This window comes from Sceloporus occidentalis, unplaced genomic scaffold (genome assembly GCF_023333645.1).
Source record: "Sceloporus occidentalis isolate IW3139 unplaced genomic scaffold, rSceOcc1.0.p SCAF_10, whole genome shotgun sequence".
NCBI classification, from domain to species: Eukaryota; Metazoa; Chordata; class Lepidosauria; order Squamata; family Phrynosomatidae; genus Sceloporus; species Sceloporus occidentalis.
This window is the reverse complement of record NW_028316990.1, coordinates 20271654-20294212: the sequence shown is the minus strand read 5'-3', so window position 1 is coordinate 20294212 and position 22559 is coordinate 20271654. Positions and strand designations below refer to the sequence as shown.

General features: G+C 44.6%; 2 protein-coding genes across 4 annotated transcripts; one reads left to right on the top strand and one right to left on the bottom strand.

Moving 5' to 3' along the window:
- Positions 1-784: 784 nt before the first annotated feature.
- LOC149306070 (zona pellucida glycoprotein D-like) lies at positions 785-5840 on the bottom strand. Its single transcript, XM_089476786.1, has 8 exons — positions 5777-5840; positions 4619-4786; positions 3639-3844; positions 3256-3413; positions 2072-2317; positions 1298-1457; positions 1005-1140; positions 785-876 (listed from the first exon to the last, which is right to left on the bottom strand). The coding sequence occupies exons 1-8, from the start codon at positions 5838-5840 to the stop codon at positions 785-787; spliced, it is 1230 nt and encodes a 409-aa protein (XP_089332912.1).
- A 2097-nt stretch (positions 5841-7937) lies between these two features.
- DRC7 (dynein regulatory complex subunit 7) lies at positions 7938-22475 on the top strand. Of its 3 annotated transcripts, none has more exons than XM_089540620.1 (18): positions 7938-7997; positions 10163-10324; positions 10752-10926; positions 11883-12008; positions 12544-12738; positions 13571-13729; positions 14371-14589; positions 15674-15802; positions 16203-16275; positions 16567-16695; positions 17301-17429; positions 17986-18212; positions 18714-18929; positions 19869-19979; positions 20403-20513; positions 20823-21017; positions 21598-21737; positions 22382-22475. In XM_089540620.1, exons 2-18 carry the CDS (start codon positions 10185-10187, stop codon positions 22473-22475), a joined length of 2568 nt encoding a protein of 855 aa, XP_089396746.1. In that variant the 5' UTR covers positions 7938-7997; positions 10163-10184. The 3 variants fall into 3 exon arrangements, with proteins under 3 accessions (XP_089396746.1, XP_089396745.1, XP_089396747.1); XM_089540619.1 differs by having other exon boundaries at positions 7969-7997; positions 10149-10324; XM_089540621.1 differs by lacking the exon at positions 14371-14589 and having other exon boundaries at positions 7969-7997; positions 10149-10324.
- The last annotated feature ends 84 nt before the right edge of the window (positions 22476-22559 follow it).

The following is a 22559-nucleotide window of genomic DNA, read 5'->3' as shown; positions in this document are numbered from 1 at the left end:
TAAGGAGAGAGCAAACTTGTTTTCTGCTGCTCCAGAGACTAGGACCCAGAGCAATGGATGTAAGCTACAGGAAAAGAGATTCCACCTCAACATTAGGAGGAACATCCTGATAGTAAGGGCTGTTTGATAGTGGAATATATAGAGTGTTGGAGTCTCCTTCTTTGGCGGTCTTTAAACAGAGGCTGGATGGCCATCTGTCAATGGGGATGCTTTGATTGAGAGTTCCTGCATGGCAGAATGGGGTTGGACTGGATGACCCTTGTGGTCTCTTCCAACTCTATGACTTGGGCACCCATGGATTTTGGTATCCATTAGGGGTATGTGTGTGTCCTGGACCCAAACCCATACCAAGGGCTCACTGTACACAGTTGAAGTGTGGCAACGCCATCTTCATATAGACTAACCTAGAATTTTCTAACCATGCTGGTTGCAAGGGCTGTAAATGGAAGGGAGAAGTCATAGATGTTTATGCATGTATAAAGCAAGGGGTGAGCTGAGTGGTCTGTTTTTTAAGCGACTGACTCTTTTTGGTTTCTTGGGCACGTGTGAGTTCCCCCTCAGGAGCAGTTGGACAAAATCTTCACTCGTAGAAACTAGGCCCTTTTTTACTTGATATGTGAATGTTACAGGCATGTTACAGAGCTTCTCCTACCACATCAACACAGGTCCAGGCCCAAGCATCCTTGTGAGCCAGGGACCCTCCTGTAGTAGAGTAAGGCACATCCCTGCCCCGCCATGGTTTGCAATCGAGATTTATTTCAGACCCCACCGTTGACAATGTTGCTCATTTCTTCATGGCTTTTGCAACAGCAATCAAGACAAAGACTGCAGCGATGCCTGCAGAAACCATTGCACCTGGGATCCACAGCTGCAGCTCTGAAAAAGAGAAAGAGAAGATGATGCAGCTGCCGCAAAAAATCCTGGGGGCCATGGCAGAAACTCAGAAAGCATCATCTGCCATGGATTGAATGTGAGGTTGTGCTGATCCAGAGACAGGTACGTACTCCAGAGGGACTCTGGGTCTTTGGCGTTCCGGGTTTCCAGGTTTGATGGAACCAGGAACTGAATGGGACCATAGGAGACGATCTTCTGGTAGCCACTGACCAACTCTCGCTTGCTTTTCCTTTTGACAGGACATTCCTGTAATCCAAAAGCAATGATTGACAGGTTGAGGGGGTTTGGAGGACTGTTGGGGGGTCTTTGGGAATGCAAACGTGAGACCCAAAGGCTGCATTTTGCCCACTTATGCCCCCCACACACATACACACAAACACATACACACAGACAGAGAACTTACCTTGGCACAGGGCACCTGAGGATCTGGCATGCACAGGCGAACCTGGCAATGCAGGAATACCTCTGAGTAGCTTTTGAACTGAAACATCTGAAAACTGAATTTTGCCACCGTACTGGTTCCAATCTCATTTAGGAAAGTCAGCGTCTTGTCATGGGGGCACCTGGAAGGAAAGAAACACATCACGTTTCAGACTTAAATAGCCAACTTTATCCTAACACACCTTTGCCATGCATTTGCCAAGGCGGCAGGGTTGGCAGGTTAGTGCCATCCCCCAAGATTTCAGAGACAAAAACTGTGATAAACCCCTGGCAATGTCATTAAGTAGGGGATGATGATGATGATTTTCATTTGTATGCCATCTTTCTCCCAGAAGGGACCCAAGGCAGCTCATTGATAAAAACATTTAAAAAGTTACAATAAAAATATAAAAATATTTAAAATCATCTAAAAACTGTATAAAAGCACAAGAAAATGTACAAAAGCTAAAAGGCATGACTAACCCCCCCCCCAAAAGCCACCCTACCATGATTATATATTAAAATACCTGCTTAAATAGAAACGTTTTTACTCATGCCATTCAATCTAAGAAAAAAGAACACACAGACACAAACAATAAACATTTTCAAGACAACACTCTCACACTGAGGCTCTTCCCTTCCTTCCAGGAACCAGAGAAGAAGACTTAGGACCTGACAGTGCCAGTCCTTGAGATCTTGGCATCCCAGCCATGTTCCAGCCATGCCCACCGCTCCCAGGCTTGCCCCCATCTCTCACCCCTTCATGATCAGCGGGTGCTTTGTCGCGTGGTTCGGGTCAGCCGTCGGCGTGCCCCAGCAGTCCTCCACGCTGAGGAAGAAGTACTTCACCTGGTCCTGCCCTTCGATTTGGAGGAGGACATAGAGGACATCCGTGATGAGCAAAACCAGGGGCTGCTGGCGGTAGGCTTGCTGGTAGGTCTCACTGTCATAGAGTGCCATGGACACCGTGAAGTCCCCTTCCTTGACTGCAAACTGGACCAGGCTAGGAAAACATAGCACATACATTTCCCTCTTACACTTCATGCAAAGGTGGGAATGTGTGTGTTTATGGGGAAGTCATGTTCTCCAACTTAGCAGGGACGGTCCTCTGCCATCCCACTTTCTCAGCTCCTTTTAAAATGCCCTAGTTTCTTTCTCTCCCTTTGTCCCCAGCTTACTCCAGTTGTTGCAAACTGAGTTCAAAGTCCAAAAAATTAGATTGCATTCCAGCAAAACAGAGAGGCGAGAGAGAGAGATGGGTGGATTGTGCCCTTCCCAGTTGTTGTTGGGTGCCTTCAAGTCATTTCTGACTTATGGCAACCCTACCATGGGGTTTTCGCCAAGATTGTGGAACTGTGTGATATCTACAGTGTAGGGGCATCCTTATGGTTGTGTGGGTTCAAGTTGTTTCTGACTTATGGTGACCCTAAGGCAATCCTATCATGGAGTTTTCTTGGCAAGATTTGTTCAGAGTAGGTTTGCCCTTGCCTTCTTCTAGAGCAGTGGTCCTCAACCTCTGGTCCTCCAGATGTTTTTGACTTCAGCTCCAAGATTCCCTCATCATTGGCCATGCTGGAAAAGGCTTCTGGGTGCTGAAGTCCAAAACAGCTGGAGGATCAAAGTTGAGAACCTCTGCTCTAGAGGCTGAGAGAGAATGTCTTGCCCAAGGCCACCTATGGCTGAGTATAGAGATTTGAATCTGGTCTCCAGAGTCATAGTCCAAAGCGGAAACCACTACAGAGACTGGATAAGGAAGACTCAACTTGTACAATTATTACCTTTAAAAAATGCCTAGCTCTGAATTCTCCATCAGGATCTGTCCAGACTGTCAGAAGCAGCTAAAACCCCAAAACGAACTCCAGAAGTGGTGGGAAATCCACCATATATATATATATATATATATATATATATATATATATATGCGGTCAAGCAGAAACATACGTGTCCATTGCCCTGACTGGGTAGACGAGGCCAACCACACGTTTGTAGGCATAGATGCAGGAGAAGTGGACCTTGGTGAGGACGCTTCTGGTGATGACGCCTTGATCCTCTCCATCCGACTCAATGACGTTGGCATAGGACACGTGCGAACCGTTGACCTGGAAAACAGAGTTGGCACAGAAGGCTGAACCAAACTACAGATCCCAGGGTTCCATAGCATTGAGCCGTGGCGTTTAAAGCGATGTCAAACTGCATTATTTCTGCAGTGCAGATGAGACCTCGGAAGCCACCAGAGGTCACCAGCTTTGACCACATCTTGATCTCAAAGCCACCCCAATGTTTGTGTTCAGGAGGTCATCTTCTGAGTCCCGCCAGAGCCTCACCTTGATATCAGACCCACATGAAGTATGGTTCTGACCAGTCAGCACCGCTCCCCAGAAACTGGCTCCATCTTCGTCCTGCTCAAAGACTTTGCAAGTGTTCCTCTTCAGATGGACCAAAGCCATGGGGATCTTCAGCATCTCAAACACCTCCTTCCTCACCAGCATCTTCATATATTCTTCTTCGCATTGCAATTTGACCATCATTTCTGGAGAGGGAGACGACACACACAATAATGATGATAATAATAATAATTTATTTATACCCCACTTTTTGTAATAAAACAATCAAAGAATAAAACCTGGAGTTGACTTGCTTCCCGAATGACATGGAAACAGGATGACCAGATGGCCTAGCCCCAAAGGAGGACAAGGTACTCTCCAATGTAGGACATTCAAGCAGGGACGTAGCCAGGATTTTAGGAAGGGAGGGTCCAGACTAAGTGCCACCATTATATTGGGGCTTGGGTGCGGCGGCGCAGCAGCACGCACCATTCATTTTTCTAATGGAAGGGGGGGGGGTCCGGACCCCAAGAACCCCCCCCTTGGCTATGTCCCTGATTCAAGGGGGGGAAAACCACAGAGGCCCTTCCGAAATAAAAGCTAAAAACACTCATATAACTATAAACTCCCAATTCTTAGTCATGCTCAAAATGGAGGACAGGTTTTGAGCACCTATAGTTGCTTCTTAAGATATCTTGCTTAATGACATCTCCAGGGACCATCTTCTTATGCCGTCAAGAGGAGATGTCTCTATGGCTGTGTCTGCACTGCAGAAATAATCTAGTCTGACACAACTGTAACTGCCATGGCTAGGTACTATGGCATTCTGGGAATGGTAGTTTGTGGTGGCACCGGAGCCGATTATTTCTGCAGTGTGGATTTCTGCAGCCTGAGTTTCAGATTTTGGCCCTGAAACCTCAAAGCTTTTGATCCTAGCCACAGGGCAACATGAAAGCCATTACTAGGCAGGGCTGTCTTACCTTTACAAAGCGGGCCAGTGAAACCTGGCTTACAGGTACAAGTCACGTTGTTGTCAACCACCTTGCAGTCTCCTTCGTGATGACACGGGCTTGGGAAGCAAAGGCCCAGGTTCCTCCGGGGACGCAGGGCGGTTTCCCCTTTTGGGGTCTCATTTTCCATCAAGTGACCTAAGGCAGGAGACATTGGTGTCACCCCATTGATCCATGGCAGAGAAGGAAGGTCACAGGTTAAATACATTATTATTGTTGTTGTTATTATTATTATTATTATTATTACTATTACTATTACTATTATTATCATCCACCCAAGAACAAAGGAGCCACCAGAGAAGAGCTTCCTCCTTGAACCTTAACATCTGATGGAGGTTGGTCTTGCTAACATCCCAATTTCTGTTGTTGAGGATGGTTGCCTAGTTCTATATATTGCAATCATTGGGAAAGTGTGACCTGTGGCCCTAACCTTATTGTGTGGCCCACAAACTCACCAGGACATTTCCAAAGCCCCCCAGATATCTTCCCTTTTAAAATGGTTTAGGAGAGAACTGCAGCCATCTTATCCAAACTACAGATTGAGTCTCCAAAATCCAAAATATCCCCCAAAAGCAGCAACATTTTTCATGCCTGGCTGAGATGGTGACACCTTTGCTTTCTGAGGATTTCGTATACACAAACTTTGTTTCATGCACACCATTATTAAAAAATATTGTGCATCAAATTACCTTCAGGCTATGTGTGTAAGTTGAATAAGAAACATAAATCAATTTTAGGCTTGGGTCCCCTCTCCAAGGTATCTCATTATATACCTGCAAATACAGGTATACTATGTACAGGTATATCACAGGTATACTATGTACTGGAATATTACAGGTATACTATGTACTGGAATATTACAGGTATACTATGTACAGGTGTATTACAAGTATATTATGAACCTGTAAACACAGGTATTCCATTATGTACATCATTCCATTATTTGCACTTGCATTCCATGATGTACCTGCAAGTAAAGGTATTCCGAACTCCGAAACATGTCTGGTCGCAAGCCTTCCCAATAAGGGAGACTCAATCTATACTATAAAACTACTCAAAAAACACTGGAATACCCTTTGCACATGTGTGTAAATGCAGAGTAAATTAGTAAAGGAGATGAAATCTTACCACTATAATTTGCAAGGGCAGGTAGGAAGAGTGCCAGAGCCAGGAGCCAGCTCACTATGGTCATTTTCTGGAAGGGAAAAGAGAAAAGGGAGACAGGGCAGCTGTACCTTGTCTTGCATGACAAGGCAACCTCAGAACTACAAAGCAACACCTGCTGAAATCCCCCATTTCCATCCAGTTCTTCCCAAGGTCTGCTTTTGCATTCAGCCACAGTAGCTGCATTGGTGAACATGAACGGAGAGCACTGGGGAATGTGAATGGAAGTGAAGGAAAGTTGTGGCCCAACTCACAAACTGCATGCATTGAAATCAGTGGGACATAAGTTAATGTGCGTGTGCATTTGAGCTTATATACACATAGGAATGTATCACATGAACAAGATCAGGAGTTTTATCCTGTGAATATCCCGGAAAAATCGCAAAATGGATTCCATGCGACGTCGCACAAAAGCTGCCATTAAAGTGGTCACAAAAAAAGCATTAACACACATCTTTTTACTTCCGAGATTTCAGTGACAATGCATTTCTGGTATCACTATCTGTGCATTTGGATGTGATAATCATTCGTGCAATTACTCTCCAGTTTCCCTTTATTTGCAGGAGGCTTTAAATGCGCTTTAATGTCACTTTAATGCCAAAATTAGCCCCAGAGTGATAAACTCCATACAATAATTGCATCCATTGAAATCAATGAGACTCAAGTTAGCCATGACTAAATTAAGTCCTTTTTATACCCTTGGTCCTCATTGTATCTGAAGCCTGGATACAACCTCTTCTTTCCAACTATTGTAACTCAAAAAAGGAAAGGAAAACCAGGAGTTTCTCTTATTCAGCAGAAACAAAGAAATTCATATAAAAGGCTAAGCCATTAATCCAGGAAGATAGGACCAAACAATCTGCATTTGGGAGGAATAAAAGCTTGCTCAGGATTCCCACCCAAACCTTTGAAGGATGCAGTCTTGTGCAAGCTTACTCTGCAGGTAAGTCCCTTTGGGTCCAGTTGGACTTCCTTGCAAGTAAATGGGCTTACTTACCATGACCAGGTTGCAACCTCTTGATCCACACAGGGCCACAAACACAATCCTTCCTCTTTCGCCCACTTCTGTTCCTTATATATTATCTCTCCACAGCTGGGGGCCTTCCTTGCTTGACCAATTTTTGTTGTTCCTCCCTATAGTTCCTCTTGTGCCACTTCAAGATCATCCAAGGGATGCAGCCAACAGCAATGCTTTCCTATCTACAATAGTCCAAGAGGCAGCAAGCCGCAATGGTTAGGTTTTGCTTCTCGTTCCAATCTGAGAAGTCTTGGCATCTCCACCCCAGATTTTCTTTATCTGGAGCTGCAAAAAGGTGGGATTACCCTTCTCCTGTTGTAGCTTCTAATAAACATTGGTTGCAATCCTTGTGAAAGTTTAATATACACCCCCGGCTTCACCTCCGAAGGACAGAAGCCGTTCCAGATAAAATGTTTGTCTATTTCCACCGTCTTTGAGAAAAATGTGCAAATCCAATTCCTGGACTTGAGAAACAGATGGGAGAACAAACATAATAATAATAATAATAATAATAATAATAATAATAATAATAATTTATTTATACCCCGCCTCTCCAACTAGATCAAGGCGGCTGACAACATTTCTAGGAATCTTGACTCAAAGGCAGCAAAACCATTTTCCTTGTGAAAAATTCATGGAGTCACCATAAGTCCACAGGTGTCTTGGAGGCGCATAGGCCTGTTACAGACTGCCAAAATAAAGCTGCTTTGGGTCTCTTTGGAGGTATGCTGTTTAAATGATGCATGCATCCTAAGAATCCGGAAGCTGCACCAAAGCTGCGCTCCAGTGCTTAGGAATGGAGTGTGGCTTTGGCACGACCTCCGGACTCTTAGGACCCATGCATCATTTAAATAGCATACCTCCAAAGAGACCCAAAGCAGCTTTATTTTGGCAGTCTGTAACAGGCCATAGATACACAAGCCCTAGATCCTTGCTTTAGCAAAAACCTGGGGAAAGTCTTCTTAGACCCCAATCAGGGGACTCTGAGAGTTGCAATCCAAAGAGTAACTTTTCCAAGCTCTCTTTCCTTTGCCCATTGACACCTGGGAAGCATCTCAGGGCTTTGGGACTACGTTTCCCAGAAACCCCTGGGAAGAAGAGGGTTGCCATGGAGACAGTAAACAACAGACCTGGGAAAGTGGAGCAACAGTCTTGCTTGCTTTGAAGGTGAGTCTTCATGCACAGAAACAGGAGCTGATGGGAGGCTGATAGATGATCGATCATATTGATCTGTATCCCACCTTTCTCCCAAAATTGGGACTCAAGCAGCTAATAATAATAATAATAAACCAATGCAGCTGAAAACATGTCAAAAAAATGAACATTAAAAGGGAATTAAATTATTCCCAATATTAAAATGATTTCAAACTAGATTTAAAAAGCTGAAATACAACTAAAGGTTAAAAGCAATTAAAATGGTACATTATGTACATCGTAATGTTTTGAACTGAACCGATTGAATTGCTTTTTTAAAAACCTTTAGTTGTATTTCGTGTTTTTAAGTCAAGTTTTAAATCATTTATACATATGCAGGGTGGTGCACTGTTTTGAGTGTTGGGTTCGAATCCTTGCTCAGCCATGGACACCACATTGGGCAAGTCACACTTTCTCAGCCTCAGATGATGGCCATGGCAACCTCCTTTTGAAGAAACTTGCCAAGAATACCCCCAAATTGGTTCACTTTAGGATTACTATAAATTGGAAACAATATGAGAGAAGGAAAGTGCTTGCATAATGGAAGGATGGAAGGAAGGGAGAGAGGAAGCAAGGAAGGAAGGAAGGAAGGAAGGAAGGAAGGAAGGAAGGATGGGAGGGAGGGAGGAAGGAAGCAAGGAAGGATGGAAGGAAGGAAGGAAGGAAGGAAGGAAGGAAGGAAGGAAGGAAGAAAAATGAAGGAAGGATGGATGGATGGAAGGAAAGGATGGATGGATGGATGGATGGGAGGAAGAAAGGATGAGAGGAAGGAAGCAAGGAAGGATGGATGGTTGAAAATAAAGGAAATGAAAGATGGAAGGAAAAGAAGGAAGATGGATGGAAGGAAGGAAGGAAGGAAGGAAGGAAGGAAAGACAAAAGAAAGAAAGAAAGAAAATGAAGGAAGGAAGGAGAAAGAAAGGATGGGAGGAATGAAAGAATGAATGAATGAATGAATAAAATATATAGGAATTCTGGACCAACAGATGTGCCAACCCATGCTTGGGCATTGGGTCTGATCTGACTCTGCTTGTCCATTGCCCTTTCCTTTGCCCTCAGTCTGGCCAGTTCTAGGTGGCATCTCTGGTCCAGCTGCAGCATCAAAACCCAGATGGCTCTTCTCTCTCTTTTTTCCCCAAAGGCCTGCACCAGACAAGGAAGCACCAGCAGCTCCTGCCTTAATCTCGCCGCATAACTGTCATACTTTCCTCCCTAAACAACTCCAGATAAAAAGGGCGCATGAGAACCTATTGTTAACTGGTTATCTTCTAGCACAAAAAACAAAGTTTTGAGGGGCAGCTTGACCCGAAACAAAACCCACTGTCCTTTCCTTCTTTCCGTTCTGCTTCTCATCCGGTTATTTACATTCCTGGAATGGCCTCTCTACCAAGAACACTTTGGGAGAATAATGATGGGGAAAGATACCAAGGAGCATCTATATTCTTGTTCCAGGGTTTGGGGGGGAAATGGCCTTTTGCCCCAATTCTAATAAATCAGGGGGCTGGGAAAATAATCTCTGGCTGCATCCGCACTGCAGAAATAATCCACTTTAACTGCTATGGAATGCTTGGGTTTGTAAGTTTGGCACATGCAAAAGGGATCCAGGAGTCTTAGTGGACCACAAGACAACATGAGCCAACAGTGTGTGATAACCAATAGCAAATGGGCTTGCTTTTGTGGGATGCCAGCACTTTAACCATTTTGGGGATGGAAGCACATAGGCCGACGTGTGATAAAGTCCAGTGTGATGCAGCAGCTAAAAAGGCCAATGCAATGCAAAATATCGTATTAGTCTGCCATTACAGATCCAACTAAACAATCTTGCTAGAATTACTAATACAGTAGGCCTTCTGTTTCCACAGATTTTTTTTTTATTCATGGATTCAAGCAACCACAGCTTGAAAATATTTTAAAAATATATACATTTCAAAAAGCAAATCTCGGTTTTGCAATTCTATATAGGGGACACCCTTTTGCTATGTATTGTATTTAATGGGACTGGGGCACCCATGGATTTTGGTACCCAAGGGGCCCTCTGGAACCATAACCACAAATGATTTTATTATCAGTCCATTTGCTTTTTGAGTGAAGGTGTCCCTTTGAACCTCTTCCCTTGATTTCTACAGCTTTCTCTCCTTAGGTTTTGCAAAGGGAGACACGAAATGGAGTCCAGCGATGAAGAGTATGAATCGCTGGGAGAAGAAGAGGAAGAAGAGCTGAGTTCTTCCCATCTCAGCGATGAAGTCCAGGACCTGGAGAAGCAGCTCTCCCAGATCCAAGTCCATATTCCTGAAGTTGTATAGTAAGGAGAGAGAGAATGAGAGAGGGAATGAGACAGAGGAGGAGGAGGAGCGAGGGAAGAAACATGGCCTTAACTCACATATTTCCTAGTTAGCCTTTGCTACCAAAACCTGACCCAGATCAAGTTGTTCTCTTCTTGTGTGCCTTCTAGTCATTTCTGACAACCCAAAGGCGAACCTATCATGGATTTTCCTTGGAAAGGTTGGTTCAGAGGAGGTTTGCCGTTGCCTTTCGAGGCTGAGAGAGTGTGACCCCTTCCAACTCTATACGTGCACATTTGTACATCCCATGGCAAGGAGAGAAATGTCCATATGGTTTCCTTTATTGCACCGGACCAAAGATCAGGTCAAGAGTTGCATCCCTAGTCCCCCATGGTGATGGTGTTGTGTTGCTTTCCTTCCTTTCTCCGCTCCTTTCTGTGCATATAGTGAGTTTGACTGGAAATCTATTGACACCTCCAAATTGCCAGAGTCCTACCGGACAAATTCTGCCAAGGAGCAGCTGCTTTTGAAAGTAGCTGACAACTTTCACCACCAATATGCCCACCTCTGCCCAGACCGGGAGCCGCTCTTCCTCCATCCTGTGAACGAATGTGGCGTCGAAGTAAGTGGAAGAAGGGCTGATGGCGATGCCTTATGCTGCGGGTCAGATTTATGGATGGGATTTGTAGTTCACACTGTGCCTTCAGAACTTTTTTCATTATGGTGGCAATGCTGAAAAGCTATATATATGGAAAATATTCACAGGTATACATTCAGCCCTCCACATTTCCAGCTTTGACTTTGTTGGAGGTTGACCATAGAGTTGCGATCAAAGACTTAGATTAATGCGTTCTCTATAGAAAATCTAGGTCCTCCAACATGACTCTTCCAGAGGTTGACCATAGAGGTGAAATTGAAGACCTGTCCTAGATTAATATGTTTTCTATTGGAAACTATAGGTCCTCCAGCATGACTCTGCTGGAGGTTGACCATAGAATTGAGATCTATGACCTACATTAATGCATTCTGAAAAAGTTCTTGGGATTATTGTTGATCAGAAGCTGAACATGAGCCAGCAGTGTAATGCTGCAGCAAAGAAGGTGAATACTTCTTTAGCTTGCATTAATAGATGGACAGTTTCCAGGTCAAGGGAAGGTAATTGTCCCAGTATATTCTGCAATGGTCAGGACTCATCTGGAGTACTGTCTCATGTAATGTGGATTTCATTAGGTGTTTCTAGCATGAAAGACTGCACCTGTTGAAACTCCCCCCTCTTTGCAACCGTTAAAGGAACAGGGAGTCCTGTGTATTATTTTATCTAGCAGCCTTACTTACTCTGCTCACCAGGATTAGAAATCATAAACCAAATGTGTATTTTTTAAATATAACTTTTTAAAACTTGTTTTTAAAAAAGCTGGAATTTTTGCAAGTATGCAATCTACTCAGTTCTACTTCCACAGCTGTATTCACTATTGCGCCTTCATTTTCTTCGGTGAAAGCCAGATAGTCTGGCCATGTCTACACTTTCCTTGTTCCAAAACAGGCTCACACAAGTCACAAACACTTTTCTTTTTGCAGAAATTTGTCAGCACCACGGTGCGCCCGACTCTACTCCCTTACTTGGAATTGTACAATTGGGATGGCTGTGCCCGCTTTGTGTCGGACTTTCTCACCATGGAGCCCCTTCCGTCTCCCATAGCGCCAGTAAGACTTTTTAAAAAGTTACTTTTTCTGACTGCCTTTTATTTTTTCCAGTGCCCATAAGCAAGCAATGCTGGAGTTTTCAACTGGGCATTTGACATGTGCCAATGGCAAAGAGGGCCAGTGTGGTGCAATGGTTTCGATGTTGGACTAGGACACTGGGAGACCAGGGATCAATGCAAAATGGGTTTATAAGGATATTACCTCCTGTATATGCAGTCGGCCCTCCTTATCCATGGATTTTTTTTATCCACAGATTCAAGCATCCATGGCTTGAAAACATTCCCCCCAAAAAGAAGTATAAATTCCATATAGCAAACCTTGATTTTCCATTTTATATAAGGCACACCATTTTGCTATGCCATTATATTTAATGGGACTTGGGCATCCACAGATTTTGTTATCCCCGAGGGATCCTGGAACCAAACCCCAGCGGATAACAAGGACTCACCATACTCATGTATAAGTCTAGAATTTTTAATCTAAACATTGACCCCCAAAACTCTGGATCAACATGAAAACGTGGCTTTTTTTGCAGCCCAGTTACCTGTATTCGCCGACCACAATCCTGCGATATCAGCGAGGAAACTGCTTTGACTTCAGCGTCCTCTTGTGCTCTCTGCTCATTGGCGCTGGGTACGATGCCTACTGCGTGAACGGCTATGCCACCCGAGAGATCTGCATGATGGATGAGTCCAAAGAGGTGTGCCCTCTCTTGCAAAAACCAGAACAGGTGAGAAGACCCCAGGGACCATGGCACATTCATATATACATACACACAATTGTCCCTCCATATTCGCTAGGGCTAGGGGCACAAGACCCCCATTTTGTCAGGGCGAACATAAAATAAAATACAATGCCCATCTCTCTCTATTGAGTACTGCAATTGCGACTGACTTTCTTGCCGCTGGCCATGGGTTAAAGAATCTGCAGGGAAATGTACTTTCGCTATACAAGGGCAAAATTGTAGACATTTTTATAATCTATCCTACTTTTTCAATGCTGTAGGTGACAGCAGGGCCCACTAGGTAACAGCAATGGCACAGACTTGGCAGCACACAGCGACAACCACAAAACACATTTTACGGCTTTAAGGAAAGTAATAGGAAGAATTAGAGGAAAATAGTCATCCGTTAGTAATGAGGAAGTCATTTTAAATGGGCTTTTAAACGTAGGAGTTTATCACATCATGGGAGGCAAAGTGCCCAAATCCAGAACATAAACAGGGTTTAAATGCCAGGAAGATCCCACAAAAGCGGGATTGTTTTCACATACGTCTGTCTCATTGAGCATTAATGCAATGTTTAACCCATGCAGAAAGTGCATTTTGCTGAAAGTAAAAAGCAGCACGATTTTGCGACTTTCTGCACAGGTTAATGTCACGTTAATGTTCAATGTGCCCGACATCATCTGAAAACAAAGCCGCTTTTGCAGGACTTTCGCAGATTTAAACCTCATTTTTGCATGGGATTTGGGTCCTTCCCTCCCTCTCGTGTGATAAACTCCTAAGATACATAGTGGAGCTGCGTTTATTATTGTTATTGTGGATGAATTTGGACCTGCAGGTGACTGAAGAAGCCGCCAAAGAGAAACCCAAGAAGTACGCCATCCGTCCGCTTCGGGATCTGACCAGCAAATATGAGCAGCAGGAGGCAGCCAAGCTACAGGCGAAAGTGCAAGAAGTGGAAGACAAGAAGAAGAAGGAGGAACAGGAAAAAATAGCGGTGAGGATGCGCTCATTTCTTTGCCTGGGCTGCAGCTGGGGAGGAAGGTGACCCAAGGGTTAGGAAAATGTCTTGTGAGTTGAAACTGCTCACAGGTTTCACACCCTCCAGCTTCCTAATTTGGCCAGTCTTGGTTATTCCTTCGATGTCCCACTTCTTCATCTGTTTTTAAAATGTCCCGGTTCCCCCTTTTTCCTTCCACTTTCCCCCTTTGTCCTCAGCTTACTTCATTTGCTGCAAAATGAGTTCAAAGTGCAAAAGTAGTTTGGACTCCATTATGTCAGCAGAAAGGAGATGAGAAGATGGAGGAGTTCATCATCATCATCATCATCATCATCATCATCATCATATTTATAAATCTCACCTTCCTCTTGCTATGGGGACTCAAGTATCTTCCCCTTTCCAGCAGATTCAGGCAAAAGCAAACTGTTGTAGCCCCTCCTAACTTGTATGTTTGGGGACCTCTGAAGGTTTAAAGGAAGGAAAATACTATATTTTCAAAAGCTTTTGGCAGATTTTGGGCAGGTTTATTTGCTGGGGGAATTGTCCGTGGGACCGCCAGTGAAAAGGAGAGCCCACGATGCTTCCGTTCTTGTGTTGCAACCACAGCCCTCTGCTCTTCTCTTTGCTTTTGGCTGCAGGAAGCCCAGAAGCCCAAGCCAGACACCTTGTACGGCCTCCGGGTCCACGCCTGGGTCCTGGTCCTTTCAGGCAAGCGGGAAGTCCCTGAGAGTTTCTTTATCGATCCATTTACGGGGAAGAGCTATAGCACCGTCGATGATCACTTCCTTGGCATCGAGAGCGTTTGGAACCACACGAATTACTGGATCAACATGCAAGACTGTTGGAATGCTTGCAGGGTGCGTTTCTGCAAGGGATGGCTGGGAATGATGCCTGGATCATAGAATCACAGAATCCAGAGTTGGAAGGGTAACCCCAGGGGGTCATCCAATCCATCCCAATTCTGCCATGCAGGAAGACACAATCTAAGCCCTCCAGACAGATGGCCATCCAGCTTGTTTGAAAACCTCCAAAGATGGAGACTCTACCATATTGCAAGGCAGTATATTCCACTGTCGAATAACTCTTTCTGTCAGGAAGTTCTTCCTTACGTTTAGGTGGAACTTCTTTTCCTGGAGTTTGCACCCATTGCTCCGTGTCCTAGTCTCTGGAGCAGCAGAAAACAAGCTTGCTCCATCTTCAATGTGACAGGGAAGTTCTTCCGAATGTTTAGGTGGAATCCCTTTTCCTAGATTTGTTATTATGCAGCATGGAACAACAGCGTTCCCTCCAGGCCAAAGGTGGGCATCTCTTGGAGAAACACAACTCCAGCCTTGAAAAAAAGGAAAGGGCTTTCCTCCTCAGTTTTCCTCCCCAGAGCGATAAATACAATACATGTTATGCACAAAAAATAGGAATTGGTTAGCCCAGGTGCAATGAAGCCAGACTCATAGTTCCTGCATGGCAGGGGGTTGGACTGGATGGCCTTTGTGGTCTCTTCCAGTGCTATGAGTCTATGGTCCACACCGAACAGTGGAGAATTCACAATTTTATTAGATGCAGTGAATAGGAGTCAGTTGTGCAAGGACCAAAAAGACTGACACAAAGGAAAAGAACAGACATCCATATTATATATGTATCTCCATATGATCATCACACAGCATCCTATCTCTATGTAGTTTCAGGTGATGCTGTTGCATCTTCATCAGCTTTTAGGGAAATGAGAGTCCTGGTTTTATAAAATGGATGCTGTCCCACAAATCATTTATATGTCCCACCTCTGCAAGCCCCCAACTGATGCTGAGTTTGCTTTGGAGAAGGGCTTTCTCCACTCCTTTAACTGGGGTCAAAGTCAAGATTTGGCCCAACGTTGAGGCAGATTTGGGCAGTGCTCTCGGCAAGGCCTTCAGAATCTAACTCTGCTTGGCATGGATTCCCTTTTAGGATCTCCAGTTTGACCTCGGTGATCCGGTGAATTGGGAATTCATGCTGCTGGGGGCTGACAAACCTCTTCTGTCGGTGCCAGATGTGGAGGAGGAAGAAGAAATGGGAGATGATGAAGTGGAGGTTTTGGTAGGTGATGTGCCCATTTTCCTTGTCATCCAAAGCTGCTGCGCTGATACAAGAGCGATACAGTGGGCCCTTGGTATCTTCTGGGGTTCGGCTCCAGCATCCCCCCATGGATACCCAAATCCATGGATGCTCACGTCCCATTACATACAGTGGCAGAGTAAAATAGTATCCCTTGTATAAAATGGCACAACCCAGTTTTGCTTTTAGGAATATATATATACTGGGTATATACTGGAATATTTCCAAGCCATGGCTCTTATTCAGCAGTGAAGGCACCCTGTTTGCTGAATGTTTCCAGAAAGTTGCAGAGCATTTAGAAAGAAATAGCATTTGATTGTTAGAGATGGAGAAGGATTAAGCCAGCACCCGAATGGATCCTCCTTTTGAATCTTATCGACAGCTTAAAGAAGAAGAACCAAAGGGTTTTGACATGCCTGCATCTTGGGTGGAGCAGATCCAGATATCTCCAAAAGGTATATATTTTTTTTCTTTCCTAGTCCATTATTCCTCCTGTATATTATTCATCTTGCATGAAACTCCTAGTCTGTGGGAGAAGTCATGGCAGTTACAGAGGTATCAAACCATTTTAATTCTGCAATGTGGCTACACCCCAAGTGCACCCCAAAGGTTGGGAACTAGTGGTTAGTTTTACTCCTTCAGCTCCAGCTACTATGGTCTTCCAACATCTGGAGGGTTGCATGGATTCCTCACCTTTGCTACACAAAGGTGATGGAAAGCAATGCTGTTCTTGTTCTTGTCCTTAGAGTTTGAGACCCGGTGCCCCCAGGGCAAGAAGGTGATTCAATACAAGAATGCCAAGTTGGAGAAATGGGCTCCGTACCTGAATGGCAATGGATTGGTCTCCCGGCTCACTCTCTATGAGGATCCAGATTGTAAGTAGGACCTGCATCTGCCTTGAGAAGAGCATCCTCGCACTTGTTTGTATTTGACCTCCTCATGTAAAATTTCCAGACTCATGTGATGCCTACCTAGCCTTGGAGATGGAGCCAAAGTCACTCCTGGAATCATAGCAGCCCAGACGCAAAATTGTAAAGAGCTGCTTATGCATCTTGCCTGCCATGGGTTTGAATGTTTTGTGGGATATAACTTGGGTCAATGGGTTATGCAATACTGAGGAATAATGATGGGATACGAAGTGGGATGATAAATGCAATGGATTATTGGTCATATTCCTTGGGGCAACTTTGCTATTTTTTAGAATTGATCAAGTGAGCACCTTGCCACTAAGGTTTCCCAACCAGAGACAATATATATTTTCTGGGCATGTGAATCCCTCATTGATTGAGAATGCATTTGAGTCATTGGGGTTAGATCATGAGTCTCAATTTAGTCATAACAAAAATAGTATGGCACAGGCCATGGAATTCTGATTAATCGTGTCCAAGTCTCCAGATTTCTTTTTCTCTGAGCTATGGGAAGTTTTCTCTTTCCCTTGCATGATACCATAGCTTTAGTGGCTTCTCTTTCCCCCACTAAGGTACCAAAGTGCTGGAAGTAAAGGAATGGTATAAGAACCGAGAAGACGTGATGGAGACGCGGGAATTGAACAAACAAACCAACGTGACGACGGAGTGCTTCCTCCCTGGACATGCACATGGGCTCAAAGGTATCTCAGAAATGACCTTTGCACATGCCCTATGAGTAGGGACTTAGGGAGCTGGGGATGTTTAGCCTGGAGAAGAGAAGGTTAAGAGGGGACATGATAGCCCTGTTTAAATATTTGAAAGGATGTCACATTGAGGATGGAGCAAGCTTGTTTTCTGCTGCTCCAGAGAGTAGGACACAGAGCAACAAGTGCAAACTCCAAAAAGTAACTGATTACCAAAGTAGCAGTATAAAATAAGTGCTAGTTTTGCTAAGTATCATCAGATAGCACCGAACAGCTTGCAAATTAAGCAATCGTGTCCTTTTTCTGGCATCATTAGGTGGTAAGTAAGGTTGTCACCCCAAAAGAAATGACTGGGAGAGAACATTTTTGCAGGTTTGCATAGTTTATCCTGATGCCACTTGTGGGGAAGGACAAAGAGGTATGGGACTCACTGACCATCCCATATGTCGAAATGTGGTTCATCAGCTTTTCTGGTTGTTGAGGTTTTTGCAGACCTTTCTCACCCATCATTTGACTGGAGATAACATCCAGGGTTTCCTTTTTGCTTTCTCAGCCCACATCTACAAAACGATGGAACCTGAGACGGACCGGACCATGGAGTTCTACAGCGAGACACGGGTCGACGGTCTGGAGAAACGCATCGAAACCCCCACAGATATGACTGAATATTTTGTCGGCCGGTCAGATTTCCTGTACTACCGCCACACGGAATTTGGCCAAAGAGTGAAGAAAGTGGCTGCTATTTTGGTCAACACTGAGACCAACGCCAGGCCTATTTTCGTAAGTGGAGCCCAGTCACTCAGATATATGGATTCGAGAGCAAACCAAGCCAGACGTTTCCCTAGAAACCGAGGCTTGCACCTACACTGCAGAATTAATGAAGTCTGACACCGCTTTAACTGCCATGGCTCAATGCTATGGAATTCTGGGATTTGTAGTTTGGTGAGATAGGTTCACCTTTTCCGTCAAAGCAATAAACGACAAATCTCAGGAACCCATACCTTCCAGTGTCCTTTGCAATCCAGTCTCCTGCTCTGCAAAGATAGCTTCAGCTTTAGGAGCTGATGCTTTTCTACTGATTTCTTGTATGACTTTTGTACCCCGCCTTTTTATAAAATATCCCTGAGACGGCCAGCAGCAGTAAAATCAGTGATTAAAAAAACCCAACATAAACTATACAGAATCATCTAAAAATTAAATCACATATTTTTTTTCTTAATCGCAATGCCAGTGATTCTAGTATACCATTACATCTTCTTTCCTCTCCACATCCTATTCTAGAAAATCACTGAGCGGTTCCATAGGAACCCGAACAAACTGGCAGATGAAGATGTGGCTGAGCGCATCTTTTCCATCGCGGAGGAGAAGATCTACCTGACCTATCACCGCAAGAAGAATTACATCACCCCTTCAAAGAGAGAGTTCAACAAACGCTCGGATGTGGACAACAAGGGGAACAAGATTGTCATGACCCCCGACATGTGCACCAGCTACCAGGTAAGGACAAAAGCCAAGCCATCTGAGACTTTTGGAAAGGATGAAGGTATCTGGGAGAGATAGCCCTTGCAGGGAACAAGCAAGAAAGGAGATACACCTGGTCCTATTCTTTCAATGACCTTTCCTTGTGGTTCAAGGGGTCAGCATGTGCTTGGGAACAGTAAGCAGAATTTGGTCCAACTTATGGTGACCCTATGGATGAGACATCTCCAAGACCCTCTTTTCTCCACTTAGGTCACTCTGCTTAGATCTTGTAGATTCAGGCCTGTGGCCTCTTTCATTGAGTCTATCCATCTTGCATGTGGTCTTCATCCCTTTTTGTTTCCTTTTACCTTTTTTGGTATTATTGTCTTTTCTAATGAGTGATGGTGTGGCCAAAGTATCGCATCCTTATCTTGGCTTCCAGGGAGAGTTCAGGCTTGTTCTATTTGAGGATCCATTTGTTGGTCTTTTTGGCCATCCACGGTATCCTCAGCACTCCTCTCCAGCACCACATCTCACATGAATGGCTTTTCCCCCTATCCACTTTCTTCACTGTCCAGCTCAATTAAACATACCTTTGTAGCCATGAGTATTTTATCCCCATGTCTGTTTGTATACATCAGTAGAGTCAGTGGTGAAGGATCATGACAACTGCAGACCAAACATATGTAGAGGGCCCCAAATTTTGCACCTTGATTTCAACCTCATTTAAATACTCAAGGATACTCATGTGGCTGTAGGGATACTTATAGAAACAGGGTGGATGGGGACAACCTCCTCCTCGTCCTCTTTATTTATATTAACTTAACCCCCCAAACTGTGACTTCCTTCCAAAAACCAACTTCTGAACAGATGTAGGTGAAACTGATACAGGCCAAAAATAGTGTATTCAATCCATCCTTGGCTGGAGGACCAATGGAGCCCTCAGTCATTCTTCACCGGTTGCTTTGCTTCTAGGCTGGGTCTACTGAGAAAGAAAAGAAATTGTTCCATCTGTATGAAATGCTGATGAACCTCATAGAAGACGAGAAGTGCTCCCGGCACCAAGTGTGGGAGTCTGAGATAGAGGTAAGTGGGACGGAGGAACTATCTTGGCCAGGAATGGGTCACAACTTAATAGTGGTTGTCCACAGGTAAACCTTCTCAGGTGATAGGTAATGGGAAGGCATGGCTCATCATCAGAAGAGACAATACTGGGCTAGAAGGGCCATTGGTCTCACTCGGTTATAAGGATTGGTTGGGTCTCAAAATGTGACATTTTTCCAAGGCTGCTAAAGGTTCCCATCCAAAGTTTCCAAAATAAAGATACTATCCCACCATAAAAACAAAACAAACCACTATGCATTATGTGACGCGACTCATGTGGCTTTAAAAGTTGTGCAAAAGCGGGCATTTTAGTAGTTTTTGCTTCTTATGCAAATTACACCTCTTGAAATTTCCTCTTCTGCACAACCGTAAAGTTCTTTCTAATTCATTTCTGTCCTGTTCAAGATCCTGGATATTCTAAGGAATCGCGAGGATGAAGAAGCGGCCAGCAAGCTGACTGTATCCATTTATGACACTGAGAGGAATGAAAAGAGCAAAGAACAACGGGAGGCAATGGTAAGTGGAAGGCATGCAGCCTTTGCCATCCCCATTTCTGTGCTTTGTCTGGGATACACACACACACACACACACAGAGTATACTCTGCCAGATCCTAAAAGTAATGAGAGTAGTCCTCAGAGGCTTAAATAAAAAGTTGCATTTTCACTTGGCACCGGCATTGGCATCCACTGGGCTTCCATGGAGTGGGACTTCCATGGATGGAGGAGCCACATCAGAGAAGGCCATCTCAACATATAATTCCCATTTCTTAGACACAGAGCAAGGCCCCACCAGCAGGTCTCACCACTTTCCTTTCCTTATTCCAGGAGCGCCAGTTGCAAGAGGAACGCCAGCGCCAGGTGGAGCAGGAACTGGACTACCTGGCACCATTCCTGATCCAGCTTGGTGGCGTGGACAAGATGACCAAGTGGCTGGCCTTGCGCCTCAAGGAGGACTGCCTCACCGATTTCAAGCACCGTCTGGTTGACAAGGCCAATCTCATCCAAGCCCGTTTCGAGAAGGTATCACCTCACTACTCCTCCTTGTTCTCCTCGGTGCATTGGCATCGGTTGGGATTGCAGGGATCTCCAAAGCAAAAGTAGGACAGCCTGGATGGGCCTTGGTTCTCTCAAGTTGAAGGCAAGGGGACCAGATGTCATAATGGGAAAGGAGGACAAGGCCCTGCAAAATGGAGGGCCTTCGGGAAAAATTTAGGATGTGACAAAAGAAAAGCTCAAAACACTAATATAATATCAACCCATGCTTAGTCGTGCTCAGAATGGAGGCTATTTTGGAATTCCTCCTGGACAGAAGGTTGAAAAGAAGACAGATCTATAGTTTGGGAATTGGGTTTAGCAACTTGGATTGTTGCTGTTGAGTGCCTTCAAGTCATTTCTGACTATCATGGGGTTTTCTTGATTTCTTTGGAGAAGGCTTGCCATTGCCATCCTCTGAGGCTGGGAGAGTCGGACTTGACCAAGGCTGAGCTGGGAATCGAACCCTGGTCTCCAGAGTTGTCATCCAGCACTCAAACCACGACACCATGCTGTCTCTATGCTCTCCCCATAACCCCCCAAATAAATTTATCTTTCTTTGTGACAGGAAACCCAGGAGCTTCAGAAGAAGCAGCAATGGTACCAGCAGAACCAACTCAACATGACCTTAGAGGATGAGGACGCCTACCTCAACTATTGCTCCGATGCCATGTTCCGCATTCGCATCTTGGAGATGCGTCTCAGCAAGTATGGAAGATAGATCTCTCTATCCTGGTTGGGATGGAAAAGGGATTTTGGGATGCACCCTTTGTATTGCTTGCACCCATTTGTTCTAGTACCTTGCATGTGTGTTGTGTGCCTTCAAATTGTTTCTGACTTATGGCAACTCTAGTATGAAATTATCATGGTGTTTTCTTGGCCAGTTTCTTCAGAGAGGCTTTGCCATGGCCATCCTCTGAGGCTGAGAGAGTGCGACTTGCCCAAGGGCACCCTTGGGTTTCCATGGCTAGGCCAGGATTTGACCCTTAGTCTCCAGTCATAGTCCAATGCTCAAACCACTCCATGCCAACCCTACATATGTTTGAAGACAGTGGCATGCCCACCCTTAATTTCCTTTGGTCACAAGCAGCTAGTGGCATCCACATTAGTGGGGCAGTGAATCCACTCTGGGTTTTAGTATGAACTTTAAAGAAGTGGTCTGGGGGAACAAAGCCTCTCTCCTACATCGTTTTAACACTTTGGAGCGCTCTCTTAAAGATCAGGTCCCAGAATGGATTCATCACCCAACTGACATGGAATCTGTCACTGCTTGCCATTATCAAGCTGAGCATGCTTCTCCAGTTCTTCCTTTTGTTGGTCTTGATCCCCTCTTCTCTTCCTCTTCTCCCCAGGCACAAAGAGAAAGCCCCGCTGAAGTACATGGCTTTGGAAGAGAAACTCTGCAAGGATCCCCGCCTGGCCGAATATCTCAAATTTTATTTTTGATTTTATTATGTGTTCACAACAGTCATTATGTTTCTGGATGTAGCTGTTCAAATATAGCAACTGAGGAGCACTTTTATTACTCTT

Coding starts and splice junctions, on each gene's coding strand:
- LOC149306070 (XM_089476786.1), bottom strand. CDS start 5,840: ATGACCATAGTGAGCTGGCTCCTGGCTCTGGCACTCTTCCTACCTGCC. Junction 3,414..3,638: donor CATGTGGGTCTGATATCAAG/GTGAGGCTCTGG, acceptor TCTGTTTTCCAG/GTCAACGGTTCGCACGTGTC. Junction 2,318..3,255: donor CCAGTCAGGGCAATGGACAC/GTATGTTTCTGC, acceptor ATGTTTTCCTAG/CCTGGTCCAGTTTGCAGTCA.
- DRC7 (XM_089540620.1), top strand. CDS start 10,185: ATGGAGTCCAGCGATGAAGAGTATGAATCGCTGGGAGAAGAAGAGGAA. Junction 12,009..12,543: donor TTCCGTCTCCCATAGCGCCA/GTAAGACTTTTT, acceptor CTTTTTTTGCAG/CCCAGTTACCTGTATTCGCC. Junction 12,739..13,570: donor TCTTGCAAAAACCAGAACAG/GTGAGAAGACCC, acceptor TTGGACCTGCAG/GTGACTGAAGAAGCCGCCAA.